Source organism: Sardina pilchardus, chromosome 5 (assembly GCF_963854185.1).
Source record: "Sardina pilchardus chromosome 5, fSarPil1.1, whole genome shotgun sequence".
In the NCBI taxonomy this organism is placed as follows: Eukaryota; Metazoa; Chordata; class Actinopteri; order Clupeiformes; family Clupeidae; genus Sardina; species Sardina pilchardus.
The window spans coordinates 12515254-12529223 of NC_084998.1; the positions used below are offsets into that span (position 1 = coordinate 12515254).

The window sequence follows — 13970 nt, forward strand, 5'->3', positions numbered from 1 at the left end:
TGTGTGTGTGTGTGTGTGTGTGCTTGTGTGGGTGAGAGAGAGAGAGAGAGAGAGAGAGAGCGAGAGAGACTGTGTGTGCCATCATATGTTTAATAAGTGGCTATGCATTAAGGTTAATGCTTTGGGGCACCTAAAAACCGCTTAGTAATTCGTCAGCTTCTAATAGCGGTTTTTGGACAACGGCTATGGAATTCCATCCAACAGATTTTTCATGCATTTTTTTGATTATTATTAAAAGGGCCTAACAAACATTTCTACTTCATCATTAAAAGTGTTTTCTGTGTCTGCTAAACATGACTTAAATTAAGTGTAAAAACACATCTGGCAAATGACAAGCTAATACGCACACACGCACGCATGCAGGCACACACCCCATCCACGGCTTTTGCATTAGAGAGCATAACATTGATTACAGTATGTCCTTCACTAACTACCGTTACCTGCTAGGTTTCAGTACCAAAATACCCTCTGTTCCCGTTAAAAGGGTATTCCAAGATTCAAAAACCTTTACTCGCCTTCAACAAACAGTTTACAAACATTTCTCACTCAGGTTAGTTTAAGGATTCATGAGACAGCTCCTTTGCCTGCTCATTATTTCTGTAGCCGTGCTGTGGTAAGGAAGAGCAACACAGTTGTGTCACTGTAATCAGTATCCTCAAAACGTCAATATTGTGCTATATTAATCGGTTGGTCTTCCTACATACCATCTGCTCATTGACACCCTGTCCCTAAAAGTGACATGTGAAGCCTGAAGTCACTACCTGGACCCAAAATTAGCAGGTACATGAAATGGGTCATGGATGGCCCTGCCAAGGGCTTGGTGCCAAACAGAACCTTCAAACGAAACTGGGACACATCAAGAGGTCATGTGGCATTTTGCGCCAATGCATACAACACAAATGCAATTCCTCTGTGGTGGTGGATTGGGTAACCATGAGAATTTTGAGTGGATTTTTAACATCAAAATATACAGCGTCGTATTCAGTTGCTAGATATTAGGCAAAGAGCTTGTGCTTTCTGGTGATCTCTGTTTGCATTTGACAGCACATTGGGTGTTAGATGAGAGTTTTATGATTGTGTTTGTCTTCTGAGGATGGAACCATAAACCCTGCACTTAGTATGATAATAAAAAAGAATAGAATAAGAATAGAATATATACTTTTTTGATCCCGTGAGGGAAATTCAGTTCTCTGCATTTAACCCAATTTAACCGAATTAGTGAACACACAGCACACAGTGAACACACAGTGAGGTGAATCACACAACCCAGAGCAGTGAGCTGCCTGCCCAACCAGCGGCGCTCGGGGAGCAGTGAGGGGTTAGGTGCCTTGCTCAAGGGCACTTCAGCCGTGGTGGACTGGTCGGGGATCGAACCGGCAACCCTCCGGTTACAAGCCTGATGCGCTAACCAGTACACCACGGCTGCCCCAAAAGAACTGTTATGAATGACAAGTGGCATCAATCTAATTTATATCTGGCAATATAGACATATCTAGTTTCATTCCTCGATCAATTTACATGGAGTTTGCCTGTTTCCTTTAGCCTGGAAATCCAGACCCAAATCTAAAAAGATTTAGGGTCTGGCTATGAGTAATGAAAATAGCCCAACTTGAGGGGCGGCACCAGGCATGCATTTGAAAATATCACGGCACGCAACTGGATAACACTACGACCAATGTGTATGTGATTCTGGACTTCGATGTAGCAGCGCTATCATCTCGGTTTAGCTCGCCTCTGGCCCGCCTATATCAGATACACCGATGTGATTGGTGCAGCTCGGCTCCAACAGCATGAGCAATGAGCATCATTACTGATTGCTTGATTGACTAGCTGAGAAAATTCAAATTGTGCTCTTGCGAGAACTCGGGATTTTCAAGGTATGTTGCCTTTGTTGCTCGTTTGTGGAACAAATGCTGTGACCTGTGTTATTTGCTCTTGCTGCTCTACGGTGTTCTCTCTTATCAACACATTCAAGGCAGAACAACAAATAACGACTGTCAAGAGACTCCCAGCAGCATTCTGAATGGTGTTTTGAGTGTTGTTAAATGGGAAGAAAGATGGATGTACTGACAGAGATATACCGCGTATCAAATTCAGTCACATTAAATTCAACAGAGTACTACAGAAAGGTATAAATGAATCAATGTACATACTTGTACACATCCAAAACACCACAGACAAGCTACATAATCTATATCAAGTAATAGCCAAAAGTACTTAATATACTTCACTTGATATACTTAATATATAACTTAATATATAATTAATCAGTCAAAAAACTGGCGAGTCTCACAGATCTTAATACATCTGAATGGTTAATACCATATATTTAGTGTGTGTGTTAGTGTACACAGTACACATGTACAGAATATAAATATAACCACATAATGTATTTTTAATCCTTAATCCAAACTGTCTGAATCTAAGTCTGTGTGGTCTGTAGGCACTGCATGTGTCAACACAACGGTGTAAACATGTGCTCGATGGCTTCCAAGAATGGAACTGTCCCTCCTCTCACACGGTTGATAAGCAAGGTCAGACTGAAAGGACATGGCCGTGGTCTCTGATTGGCCGAGCCGCCCTGTCAGTCACTGCAGTGGCTGCTAGCCCCGCTCCCTGTGCTGAGTAAGGACAGCGGCGGTTGAAAGGCGAGGTGGGAGGAGGGGAGGAGGGGAGGGGGCGGAGGAAGGGAGGTCAGGAACCCTTCCAAAAGGACACAGAGTTCTCCAATCACAGCGGGACGCAGTGTCATCGTTTCTACGGTCTCTCAGGTAACGGGCCTCATTAAATTGCGTTTCCGTGGATACCTGCCTCTCTGCCCTGGTGTGTGTCTGTGAATCTGTGTGCGTGTGTGCATATATACTGTACGTATGTGTGTGTATGTGTGTGTGTGTATGTGTAACACTGTAAGGGCTCTAGAGACACCCAGCCCTTGAGAAGCACTAGAGTCAGCCCTGAAGAACCACTGGTGACCATCATTTCTCCGTTGCAATTACCCACACAATAGCAGCCCGGGTTCTATAGCAAACTGAAGATAAGGCATGGCAATGAGCTAATTCACCGAATGCAGCTTGAGGATGGTGCACCTCTCTCCAAGCTCCCTCCTGCCTTAAGGACACCTTGAGCTCTGGAGGGGAGGGCAGGGGAGCTACACTATCAACGGAGCCTTAAAGGGGCAGTGAGGGGTTTTAACTCAAGTGAGAGAGCTCGCTAGCTAACCTAGTAGGGGTAACAAACAGCCAACAGACTTCAGAACAACAGCATTTTTACTCAAAGATTGTTCTTAGGCTTTCCCACAACATAAGTGAAGTAGTGGATTAGTGGGAATTTAGCATCATTTCACAAGTTCCATCAAAATAAACAACCTAACCTAAATTCATCCCTTCAAACGTACATATGATATATTCAAGTAGACAATAATATGTTAGACCGCTAAGCTGGCTACCTGGAAACATCACAGCTTGTGAAGGAAGCCTCCCTGATCACAATGTGCATAATGTCTGTGCTACTTCTGTTACGGCATGTAAACTAACCCTGATATACTTGCTAAGTAGGCTACACTTGCTTAGTTACAGATGGTTTGGAGTGGGACAGGTCATGTAAACACAAATGAGTGTCAACATTTGACTCAATACACACATGTCAGGGATACGGTTAAGGTGACCAGATGACCAAGACCAAAACTGGGGACATAATCCCCAAAATGTGGAAAAACGGGGACATTTTCAGTTTGACTATCAATCTGGTTGAAATGGTCTGGACGTTTTATCTTCAAAAAACGGGGACATAGGTCATTTTTCTGTATTTTCCCGGGGACAGACAACCAAAAACGGGGACTGTCCCCTGAAACCGGGGACGTCTGGTCACCCTAGATAAGGTGCGTGTGCTTTCACATTACAGTGTATTTGCAGCAGTGGCTAGTGCTTTTCATAATGTCGGATGTCAAGCGTTTTGAACAGCATGAATGCTTAAAGCACTCTTACTCCACATCAACCAAATAAGCATAATGAAATAAAACTTCACCTAGCTACAGCTAGTTGGCTATTAATGTTAATCTAAACACACAAGCAAGAGTGGGTACACTCTTAGTCCCTCTCTCTCTCTCTCTCTCTCTCTCTCTCTCTCTCTCTCTCTCTCCCCCCCTGGACTGACAGCAGGTTTGCAGCCAGCATGAAGCAACTGTGCTTTCCCTAGAGTCTGTTTACACCAATACATTACATTAATACCAAATCAATAGCTAACCAGAACCCAAGGTGGCTCTGCAGGGGGGGGGGGGGGGGGGTGGAGAGGACATACATTTTAGCCCTCCAGCACCGAGGATCGCATTAGAATATTGAAATTAAAGAGACCCTATGCAACATTTTCATAGTCGTAAAATCGCTTAAGAATCGTTGTTTTGCTTGATTGACTAGTGTTATCGAAAACAGCAATATTTCCCCCCGCCCCCAGTGTCCCTATCCGCTAATGCAGGCTTGCAGTTTGTCTAGGAGGCGATCGCTCCTTGTTTACATCTGGAAGTCTGAAACGCGTAAGGAACAAGAAGAACCACGCTTGCAATTTATAAATATATACTGTATATAGCCTATATATGTCTAAATATACACGCTAAAGCTGTAGGGGAAGCTCTGCAGAGAGATATGCAAGCATAAAAAGCGAAACCAAAGCCGGAGATGAAATCGCCAATCCTGCATAGTTTCTCTTTAAAGGAGTTATGCTACAACAAGAGCTCCAAACTCCAGAACAGGAATTGAAAAATGAGAAAGGGCTAGTGGAACTTAGTGTTCAGATAAAATATGCTGTCCCCTTTTTATGAACAGTAAATGTCATCAGGCTCAATGTACTTTTGATAGAGTATTTACTCAGACTCATGATTAGCTTTAGGAAAATATTTGTGTTTTTGTATAATGTAGGTGTTAGTTTTGCAGTTAACAATAATACCTTTATAAAGTGTCCTTACATGAGAGTCTACAGTGTGATTTATTTACACTTGTGTGTAGGACTGACATACTTAGTATAAAGTGAGTACCTTAGATTATTCTTTATCCCTAAAATAGTTCAAAACCTTGATTTTGCCTTTGTAGATTATACCAAATAATTCTTAATTGGGCATTATCTTGACAAGTATTATGTCTAGCAGCTGCAGTCTAGCTGTATTTTCAGTGAATTAAATATTCAGGGGAATGGAACAAGATGGAGGATGAACTGGCTGACAGACCTCTGAATCTCTGGCATCTCACCGCTCTGTCAGTGACAACCACTGTGATAGGCTCTTGGGACGTTCACCTCTGCTTAGGGAAGAGATGATAACGGAGCACAGCAGAGCACAGGTCCTGTGCCGTAACCTTTTAATGCATCAGAAACATATTGTGTGTTTCTATTTTTATTATACTGGAACTTGGAAGAGCTCACTTTTGAGATCAAAATAATGGGAAAAGTCAGACTTTTATATGAAGTGTCCTAATTCCGGTATTAAAAACAACTGTAAATAAATCACACTGTAGACCTCTCATGTAAGGCCTAGAAACCAGTACATCAGTAACACAAGTCCACTGGTTCTACAGAGCTATCTATAAGAAGGGCTACATCTGTGTAGTAAAATATCAATATTTTTTTATCTGGACCAGAGAACCTTTTACTTTCTTTGAGCAGCTTTGTCCTAAGATGGCTCTCCACTTGTTCTAGAACCGTGGGTCATAAAACAACAACTGATCGTGCTCTGCTCGGGGCAGTAGATCACTGGGGCCATAACTCAATATTCCAGCATCTGATAGGCGGTCAGTTGCTGGAGGATAATTCTAGAAACATTGAGGTCAAAGGTCAATTTTCAGGCCGAGCAGAGAGACTGAATAGAGAGGCATCACCCTACTCACATGTAGTATGTGTTATAAACAATCTCAAAATAATAGAAATCAGGACAGGAGAAACGATCTCTGGAGAATGTAGTGGACCGTCATCTTTTGTTTATGAACATGACTATTCCTTTAGTCAGTTAGTTGGCTGCAGAGATCTATTTTTGTCCTCTGTTCAAAGATTGACCATTTCTGTGAAATCAATACTTCCTGTCACTTTTGATTGATATGACTACAAAAACATTTGTCTTGCAAAGCTATGTGCTGTACTGTACATAGTATACACTGTAGGGAGTAACATTGTGTCTGTTTATATTGTGGTGGCCACAGAAAGGAGCGTTCACATTTCATTTTCCACAAATAGGAGCCTGATTATCCATTCATATTTAATATTCTGCATTCAATCTAGTTCAGTCTAAGACATCTATATGAAGATGTGTCCACTGTCCATATCATTTCTGTTATATATGTTTTCTTCATATGCCATGGACCTATAGGCTTATTAACACCAATATACATGGAAGTGTTACGCATAGTCCAAATGTCACCCTGTGAAATGGTTCAGAAACACTTCAGCTGTTATCCTGCAGAGAACCCAGCGTGTTTGTGGTGTCTTAGTGGACAATGACAGTTGGCCAGCAGTTTCACTCTCATGGACTCCCATGATACTCAACTGATTCGGGAGTGTCTCTGGCCCAAATCTCACCCCAGAACCAGTTGCATTACAGTGTATCAACTTGCATCAGGGTTCCCTACTCCAACACCACATCTATCAGCTCATGAAGTCACGCCAGTGTGTGCTGACATAGTCCACACAAAGAAGGGACGAAATTCCGCAGAGAAAAAAAATTAGCAACTTGGACAGTGCAGATTCAAGGCCTAATTTCATAGTGCAAGACACCCCACAAACAGGCTTCACGCAGGAGTTACTGTGCAGTGAGAAGGGGTGGTGATACCTGCATTTGGTCATTTTACTGATGCACTGAGTGCAATCAAGCATAAATGTGTTGAGTGATTAGTGGATAATATTGGAATGAAGTCATCCTCTATCAGTCACTCACAATCATTTAACCAACAAATTTCCCATCACAAACGGAGAGGTTTATACCCGTGGAGAGGAGGTTCTTGTGCAGGAAGTCTGCTTGACATGGAATTATTTACAGAAGTGGCCTGGACGCAGGAATTTGGTGGATAGACTGTCTATATCTGTTATACATGAGTCATACAGTATAAGCTACTGCATGCCTACACTTTCTTTGGGATGAATAAAGTATCTATCTATCTATCTATCTATCTATCTATCTATATGTTTCACAGAAAAGGTGTTGCTATGAAGGAAGTCATTTCTCCATGGAAATATTACGTCTCTGCATGGACACATCCATGTTTGCTCTCAGGATCCTGCTCATGCTACCAGATTAGCAAAAAATGGTCAATTGGTTCAATTAACCTCAGGCAGGACTTTGCATACTGCCCACAGCATTGGCCATCAATGAAACCATGGACCATTGTCTTGATTGTGCTAGTGACCCTGTGTCATCAGTAGTCTCCACTCTCAGACGGTTCAATCTTGGAAAAGGGTGTATTAAACCTGCAGCAATGTTGCAGATGTGTACTGTATCTACAAAAAGATATGTAAAAAAAGAATGAACAAGATTCTAGAAGGTTCTTCTACTGTCAGATGCACTGAAGCCCTGCACTGCAAGGAGCCCATATAAGGCTGGAAGGACTGCTTTTTGTTCACATAGCATGGAGGAAACGTTTGATGTAGAACCTTCAAGTTTTTAAATAATCCATTAAGGTCCCTGTTTCCAAGAGTGTAACAAGTACAAGCACAGTCACTGAAAGCAAACGTTCCTTCTAGGCAATACACACAAAAAGAGTGGTTAAAGGCTGCACTGCATCCTGCCTTTTCACCTAGGGCTTCAAATATGTATCCGATGGCCTGACACGGGTAAAGGGTCCAGTGAAAAAGGGCTTAGAGGATGTTTATTTTATTGTCAGTGTACACAATAACCATATCATCCATTTCACAAGAAGTCAAAAGTATGCCATGAATATAGTTTATAGTACATTTTACCAACTATCAACAAAAAGCATAACAACTGGCCACTATCATAAGCCTGATTAGAGCCAAACAAATCCAAATCCAAATCTCAAACAGTCACCCCAAAATATGTCAAGAGCCATGTAAGGAAAGATACTTCACTTATAGAGATTCTGGTGTCAATAACCATAACATTCAGCATTCAGCATTCAGTGATTCACCAGTTGTGATACTCATTGTAATGGTGGCAGACATGTTAAGGCCGAGTATGAGAGATTAGACTCCTCCTGACTGAACTAATGACAGTGACTTTGCTGGTGTTTCACTGGACACTGTGTATGGTATTAGCAGTTCTTACTAACTGCCATGAGACTGAGAATGTTTGATGCACAAAGTAACGGGCTATCTCTGCCTGTCTTCCTGGAAATATGGGCACTCTGTTGGCTGTGTCATGAAAAGTTCAACAGATTGTGATGGCTGCAAGACTGTTTAATCAGTTAAGTGAAGAAGGCATTACAGGGTTCATGTCTCAAACTGGGGTTAGACCACATGACATGACAATCTAAGCTTTTGAAAGGAAATGTCTGACAAACTGATTTTTGCCTGACTCAAGCCAGTAAATCATAGATTTAGGACATGGCCATTGGAAGCCAGCTAAAAAACGGTTTCTAACAACCAGTAACTGTTATTTTGACACTAGAAATGTCTAACTGATGGACAATATACAATGTGTAATGCTTGTTGATATAGTCAGGGATATCTTATGGTAGGACTGTCGGATTGGACAATTTAATAATTTGGTGTTACAAACACGCAAACCCTGTACATAGGGTACATATACAGAACCACACGGACAGTGTCAGGAGGCATCACCAGCCCTTGTGCATTTGCCTGCAGTCCAACACATCCACCAAGGGTTGTAGCTGCTGAATTTGGAACAAATCTAGCGTCAATGTGGCATGGATCCGCATTTCAGTCAGTGATGTTTGACTTTAGTCAGTCCAGTATAGAGAAAAGCTCTCTGCTGGACAGATCAGGCCTTCATATGGTGGAATAGGCCAGCATCCGATCCGGGGAAGCTGAGACTGACAATCAGCTGCTTTAAAGGTCCTGAAGTATAATTTGAATGGTAGAATTCATAGAAATGTTCACATGTTTTTTCCACCTGTCCATCCAACGTGTGCACTCAATGCACTTTTTGCTGTTATACTATTCCAGCCAATCAACAATGTTGCTTCTGGGGAACAAAATGGAGGATTAAGTACTGTATGGATCTGCATCTCTATGGCCAGACTGCACTGATACTGAAACAGCACTGACTGGGGTGTAAATACAGGTGATTTGCACCAGCTCTGAGTAGTTCAGCATGATGGCTGCAGCACAGTCATCTGGTCTTTCTGTTCTTCTAACTTGGGGGACACAGATCTCTACTGTATGTGGATGGGCATGAAAGTTGAACTCTGATTATCACTGCCGAGCCAAACGAGGCTGTAATGTCACCCCACACAGAAATATAATAATATACTGTATATTTACAGGAAGATTTCAGCAATATGCAACAGACACATTATTATTACCTAGCTAATCGATGATAACTGAAGGTGCCACTGTATGTTGCTAGCTCTAACAAAATGACAACAGGCGTATATGTGATGACAAGAGAAAAGCATTCTGTTGACCAGCCCAATATTGTATTTTTAACGCAGGAGGATTTCACCCTGCAATTCTTTTCTCAAACAACCCTTCTAAATGATGCACAACAGATAAAGAGGGACGGTAAATAACAAGGCAGGGTGGCGTGCCAGCAGCGACCTGGCCACTGACGGCCCTGCTGACAGATAAAACCTAATTTTGTGTATGCTCAGCAACAGAGATCAACAGTCCCCAGCCAGAGCCAGCCAGGGAGAGATAGCAGCTAAAGCAAGCACAACTGTCAAGTCACAGCAATTCTTCAGGGCTGTGTTTCCCCAAAGCAACCCTGCGCTAGAGCCAGCGTAACTAAGAGATAGCGTTCGAAATGGTACAAAATGGTAGTAGTTTCTCGATCACTTAACAGCGGCAAAAACCCAATAATGTTTTTGGCAACACAGCCAAGACTGGAATACGGTACCAGCAACAACATGATGACACTGACAGACATTAGGTAACAAAGATGGGCTCTCTCAAACCAACATCAGCCACGTTTGACACAGAATATTCCAATTTGTGGCAGTGTTCTCTGTGTCTTACTGTTATTCTGTGAACATTCACTTAAACATTCTGACACACCACTGATACCTCAGATTATGTCTTCCGATATTATTCTGAGATTATTCCGATATCAAATATTCTTTACATCGCTTTTGTGAATGTTTATGTAAAGCACTAATAATTACCATCTCAAAATGGATGTACTTTAGGCCTTGGCCTGCTTTGCCTTACAATGAAAAATAATCCAGTTGTGCAGCTCTCTGTTTTAACATTTTGTGTATTTCAAGAGCTAATATCAATACTGTTATGCTGAAGGTTGAACTATTTCTGTCTCCCAAGTCTCCCAAGCCTGAGCCAGACATACAGTACAGGTAATGTAAGCATATCATAATCATGGAGAGAGCATACAAAACAGCGGATAAAAATGGCTGAGAAAATGCTTATCATCCGAAACTGTCACCTATCAGATTACTTTGGACAAGGACCACTGCTGAGTGAATCTGACAAACATGACGTTTCATCGTGTAGGATATGATGTGGTTATGCATGTATAAATTGTAGATGGATTCACCTGACAGGGTCAATCATTTAAAGAAACCTGATTATTACTTGTCATCGGTCATATTCAGTCCATGCTAATTATAACCCAATATATTACTATAATATATAATAATACAACAATCATCACATGGTAAGATAATGATTTTGTGTGCCTGAATGTAATATAACCACTAGAAAAAGGCTCTCTGATAGAATACCACCACATCAGTGGATATGATGAAAAAAATTCTGCAACTGTATGTAACTGTTTTGTAACTAAATGAAATAACACTGTATCCACATTCGTTTTATGTGGAAGACGAACATTATTTTACTAAATGGCTTTGTTTGACAATAAATGAGTAAAAATCCTTCCTGGTGTCTGCAGGAGATTGTGATTGTTTAAAATGTACGACAAAGACATGAAAATGTACTTAAAACACAGGTCCTCCTCCATTTTTCAGCATATACATACTTCTGAGCTGCCTCTTTGAATTTGCACCATGCACATTATCACATCTGACCTCACTGCCATCCAGTAAATTCAACGTTCGGATGGCCGGAAACATTTGTCACAGCTGATACAGTCCCCTGCCAGTTAGCCATGCCCAAATGCCACATATTTCTACAAACATAGGCTATGTGTAGGTCCATCCGCCTCAGCTGTAAAACATCAAACTGTACCGGTATGACAACATAAGGAGAGCAAATGAGTCACTAGCATGATGTGAGCATACGATGATGCTGTTTCGCTGCATCGAGTCGTTTCAAAAAAGATGTCCCCCCAAAAACCAGCTCGATAGTATGCTGAGAATTCTGACCTAAAACATCAGGTCTGAATAGAACGGTAACAGTGATGCACCAAATACTGTTCGAACAGAGACTCCCCTCGCCCAAAACACCCTGCTATTAAAATAATCATGACACACCGAGACAGATTCGCACACACACACACACACACACACACACACACACACACAGTATTTAAACCCATCCACCCTCTAACACCTCGCCAGAATCGTGGTGTGTCTGTAGGGGAAACCCGGTGTTATCTGGGCCTGTGTGTGTGTGTGAACAGACTGATGAAATATCTGCAGTAAGCTGCCATATTGCTCTCCCAGTTAGCTTCTGAGAGCGTCCTTTCCTCCTCCTCCTCCTCCTCCTCCTGCTCCACCACCACCACCACCACCTCCACCACCACCTCACGCGAATCACACAGCCCCAGCACGCATGATGCTGCACCGTGATCACATTACAGGGGGAGAGAACGCGCGGACGGCGGGTCCTGGGGGCTGGGACGCGAGCGGGAGGCAGCGTCCGTCCTGCGCTAGCAGCGCAGTGCACACGGATGCTAGGCTAACAACACAGCACCAAACGTCACGGCTCTGAGCAGCGCGCACACACACACACTGACACACACGCACACACGCACACACACATACACGCACGCACACACGCATACACACACTCACTCACTGCAGGTTTAGCCGTCTGTCTTATCGAGGGAAAAAATACTGTCACCGGCAATTCTGAAGCATGACTGCACCACACACTGCTGAGAGTGCACACACACACACACAGGCACACACACGCACAGACACATGTACCAGCACACACACACACCAGCACATAGACACACACATGCACATACACAGCACACATGTGCAGAAAACCACTCACACACACGATATTCCAAATCAGATTGATGCTATGTCATTTTTTCCATTTTGCCGGCTGTGCTGCAGATAATCTGCTCCCACCAACCAAAGACTGCATACAGTCATTCTATGAGTTTCTGTAGTGTGAGAGCATGAGAGGAACCAAGGGCGATGGTGTCACATAAAATGGAGAAAAAAAGAGCAAATGCTTCCAAAAAACACAGCAACCCATCTGCCGTGAGCTACACAGGACCATTTCAACGGTAGAACACAAACATCCATGGATGACCAGCTTTCTCATTCGTGGAGAACTCAGCAAACACAGCCCTTGCCAAAACTCATCATGCTGAAAAAAGGGGGAAAAGACTCCATATATTCGTCACTACAAGTAGGACAGCACCATGTCATGATGATCATAAAGTCTGTGATAACAGTCACCTCATCCAGGAACAATATTATACTGATATTCTCACCTGTCCTCTCCCCTATCTACAGCAAGTGGACTCATATTACTAAAGCAAGAACACCTCCTCCATCATCCCAATGACCCCTACACATTCCTCAGTCAGGAGAGATAACAGAACTGTCCTCCATCAGCCACCGTACTCCTCTCTGTCTAACCTTATCCTCTTGGGTCTCTCCATCCGAGTGGGTCATGATCAAGTCTCTTTCTCCCACAAAAAGCCAACAGAACCACTGGAGCAATGTCACCTCCAAGAAGGGTTAAGGTTGTTAGAATTCCAAGCCACCCCATCACACATCTGGAGTGTCCTTCCACCTCTAGGTCCTGTTTACCTGGTTCACCAACATCACCTTTGCTGCACCTGCACCCCCTTGCCCTTCCCCTTGCACCCCAGGTCTCCCCTCCACCTGACCCCTATGCCATGCTGTACCCCCGTCCACCCCACTAACTGCCCCGCTATGCCGTCAGCAACCAGCGCCCCCCTCCCCTCCCCTCCACCCCCCTCCCCCCCGCGTACCCCACAGAGCGGTTGAGTCACCTGCTCGATCTTGGCCAGCCACTCTTTGTTGCGCGCCAGCTCAGCCATGAAGGCCTGGTGCTTCATCCACTTGCGGTGCAGCTTCTGGGCCTCGTCTCGCGCGCCGTCCCGCGCCATGAGCATGGTCTCGCTCCTGCCGTGGCTCCTTCCCACCAGACCCCAACCTGAGGTGCCCCTGCGGCCCTCCTCTCCTCCTCCTCCTCCTCCTCTCGTCCTCTCCTCTCCTCCGCCTCCTCCTCCTCCTCGCCTCGCCTCCTCCGCCGCCGCCGCCTCCTCCTTCTGGCGCTCACGCTCTCTGCTCTGCACCGCTCCGCTACGGGTGGGAGAGGGACACAAACAGAATGATCAGACGTGGAGGCAGAATGAGGATGGTCGGCCCACGTCCATCTCGCCGAGCGAAGCAAGCCAGCCGCCCACCCGCCCGCCCGCCCGCCTCCGTCGAATTCCTCATCGTGTCACCCTTGCAATCCTACCTGTCTGCGAGCATCTATTTTTGTATGTAAACACACTTCACATGCAAACGCGGTCTCTCTCTCTCTCTCTCACACAACACACACATACTACACATACATCTATTTAAGAATACCCATAAAGACAAATACCACACGATGCTCCTCCTCACCTTCGGCACATAGATATACAGTTCAAACTCATCGTGCACGCACACATACACACCTATCAACTC

The 13970-nt window shown here is 43.9% G+C and overlaps 1 protein-coding gene across 1 annotated transcript in view; it reads right to left on the reverse strand.

Moving 5' to 3' along the window:
- Positions 1-13461, reverse strand: part of sptbn4a (spectrin, beta, non-erythrocytic 4a) — a 39286-nt gene extending 25825 nt beyond the window's left edge. The window contains exon 1 of the mRNA XM_062535857.1: positions 13286-13461. Coding sequence (XP_062391841.1) covers positions 13286-13408 — 123 coding nt within the window. The 5' untranslated portion in view covers positions 13409-13461. The remainder of the gene's footprint in view (positions 1-13285) is intronic.
- Between the last annotated feature and the right edge of the window lie 509 nt (positions 13462-13970).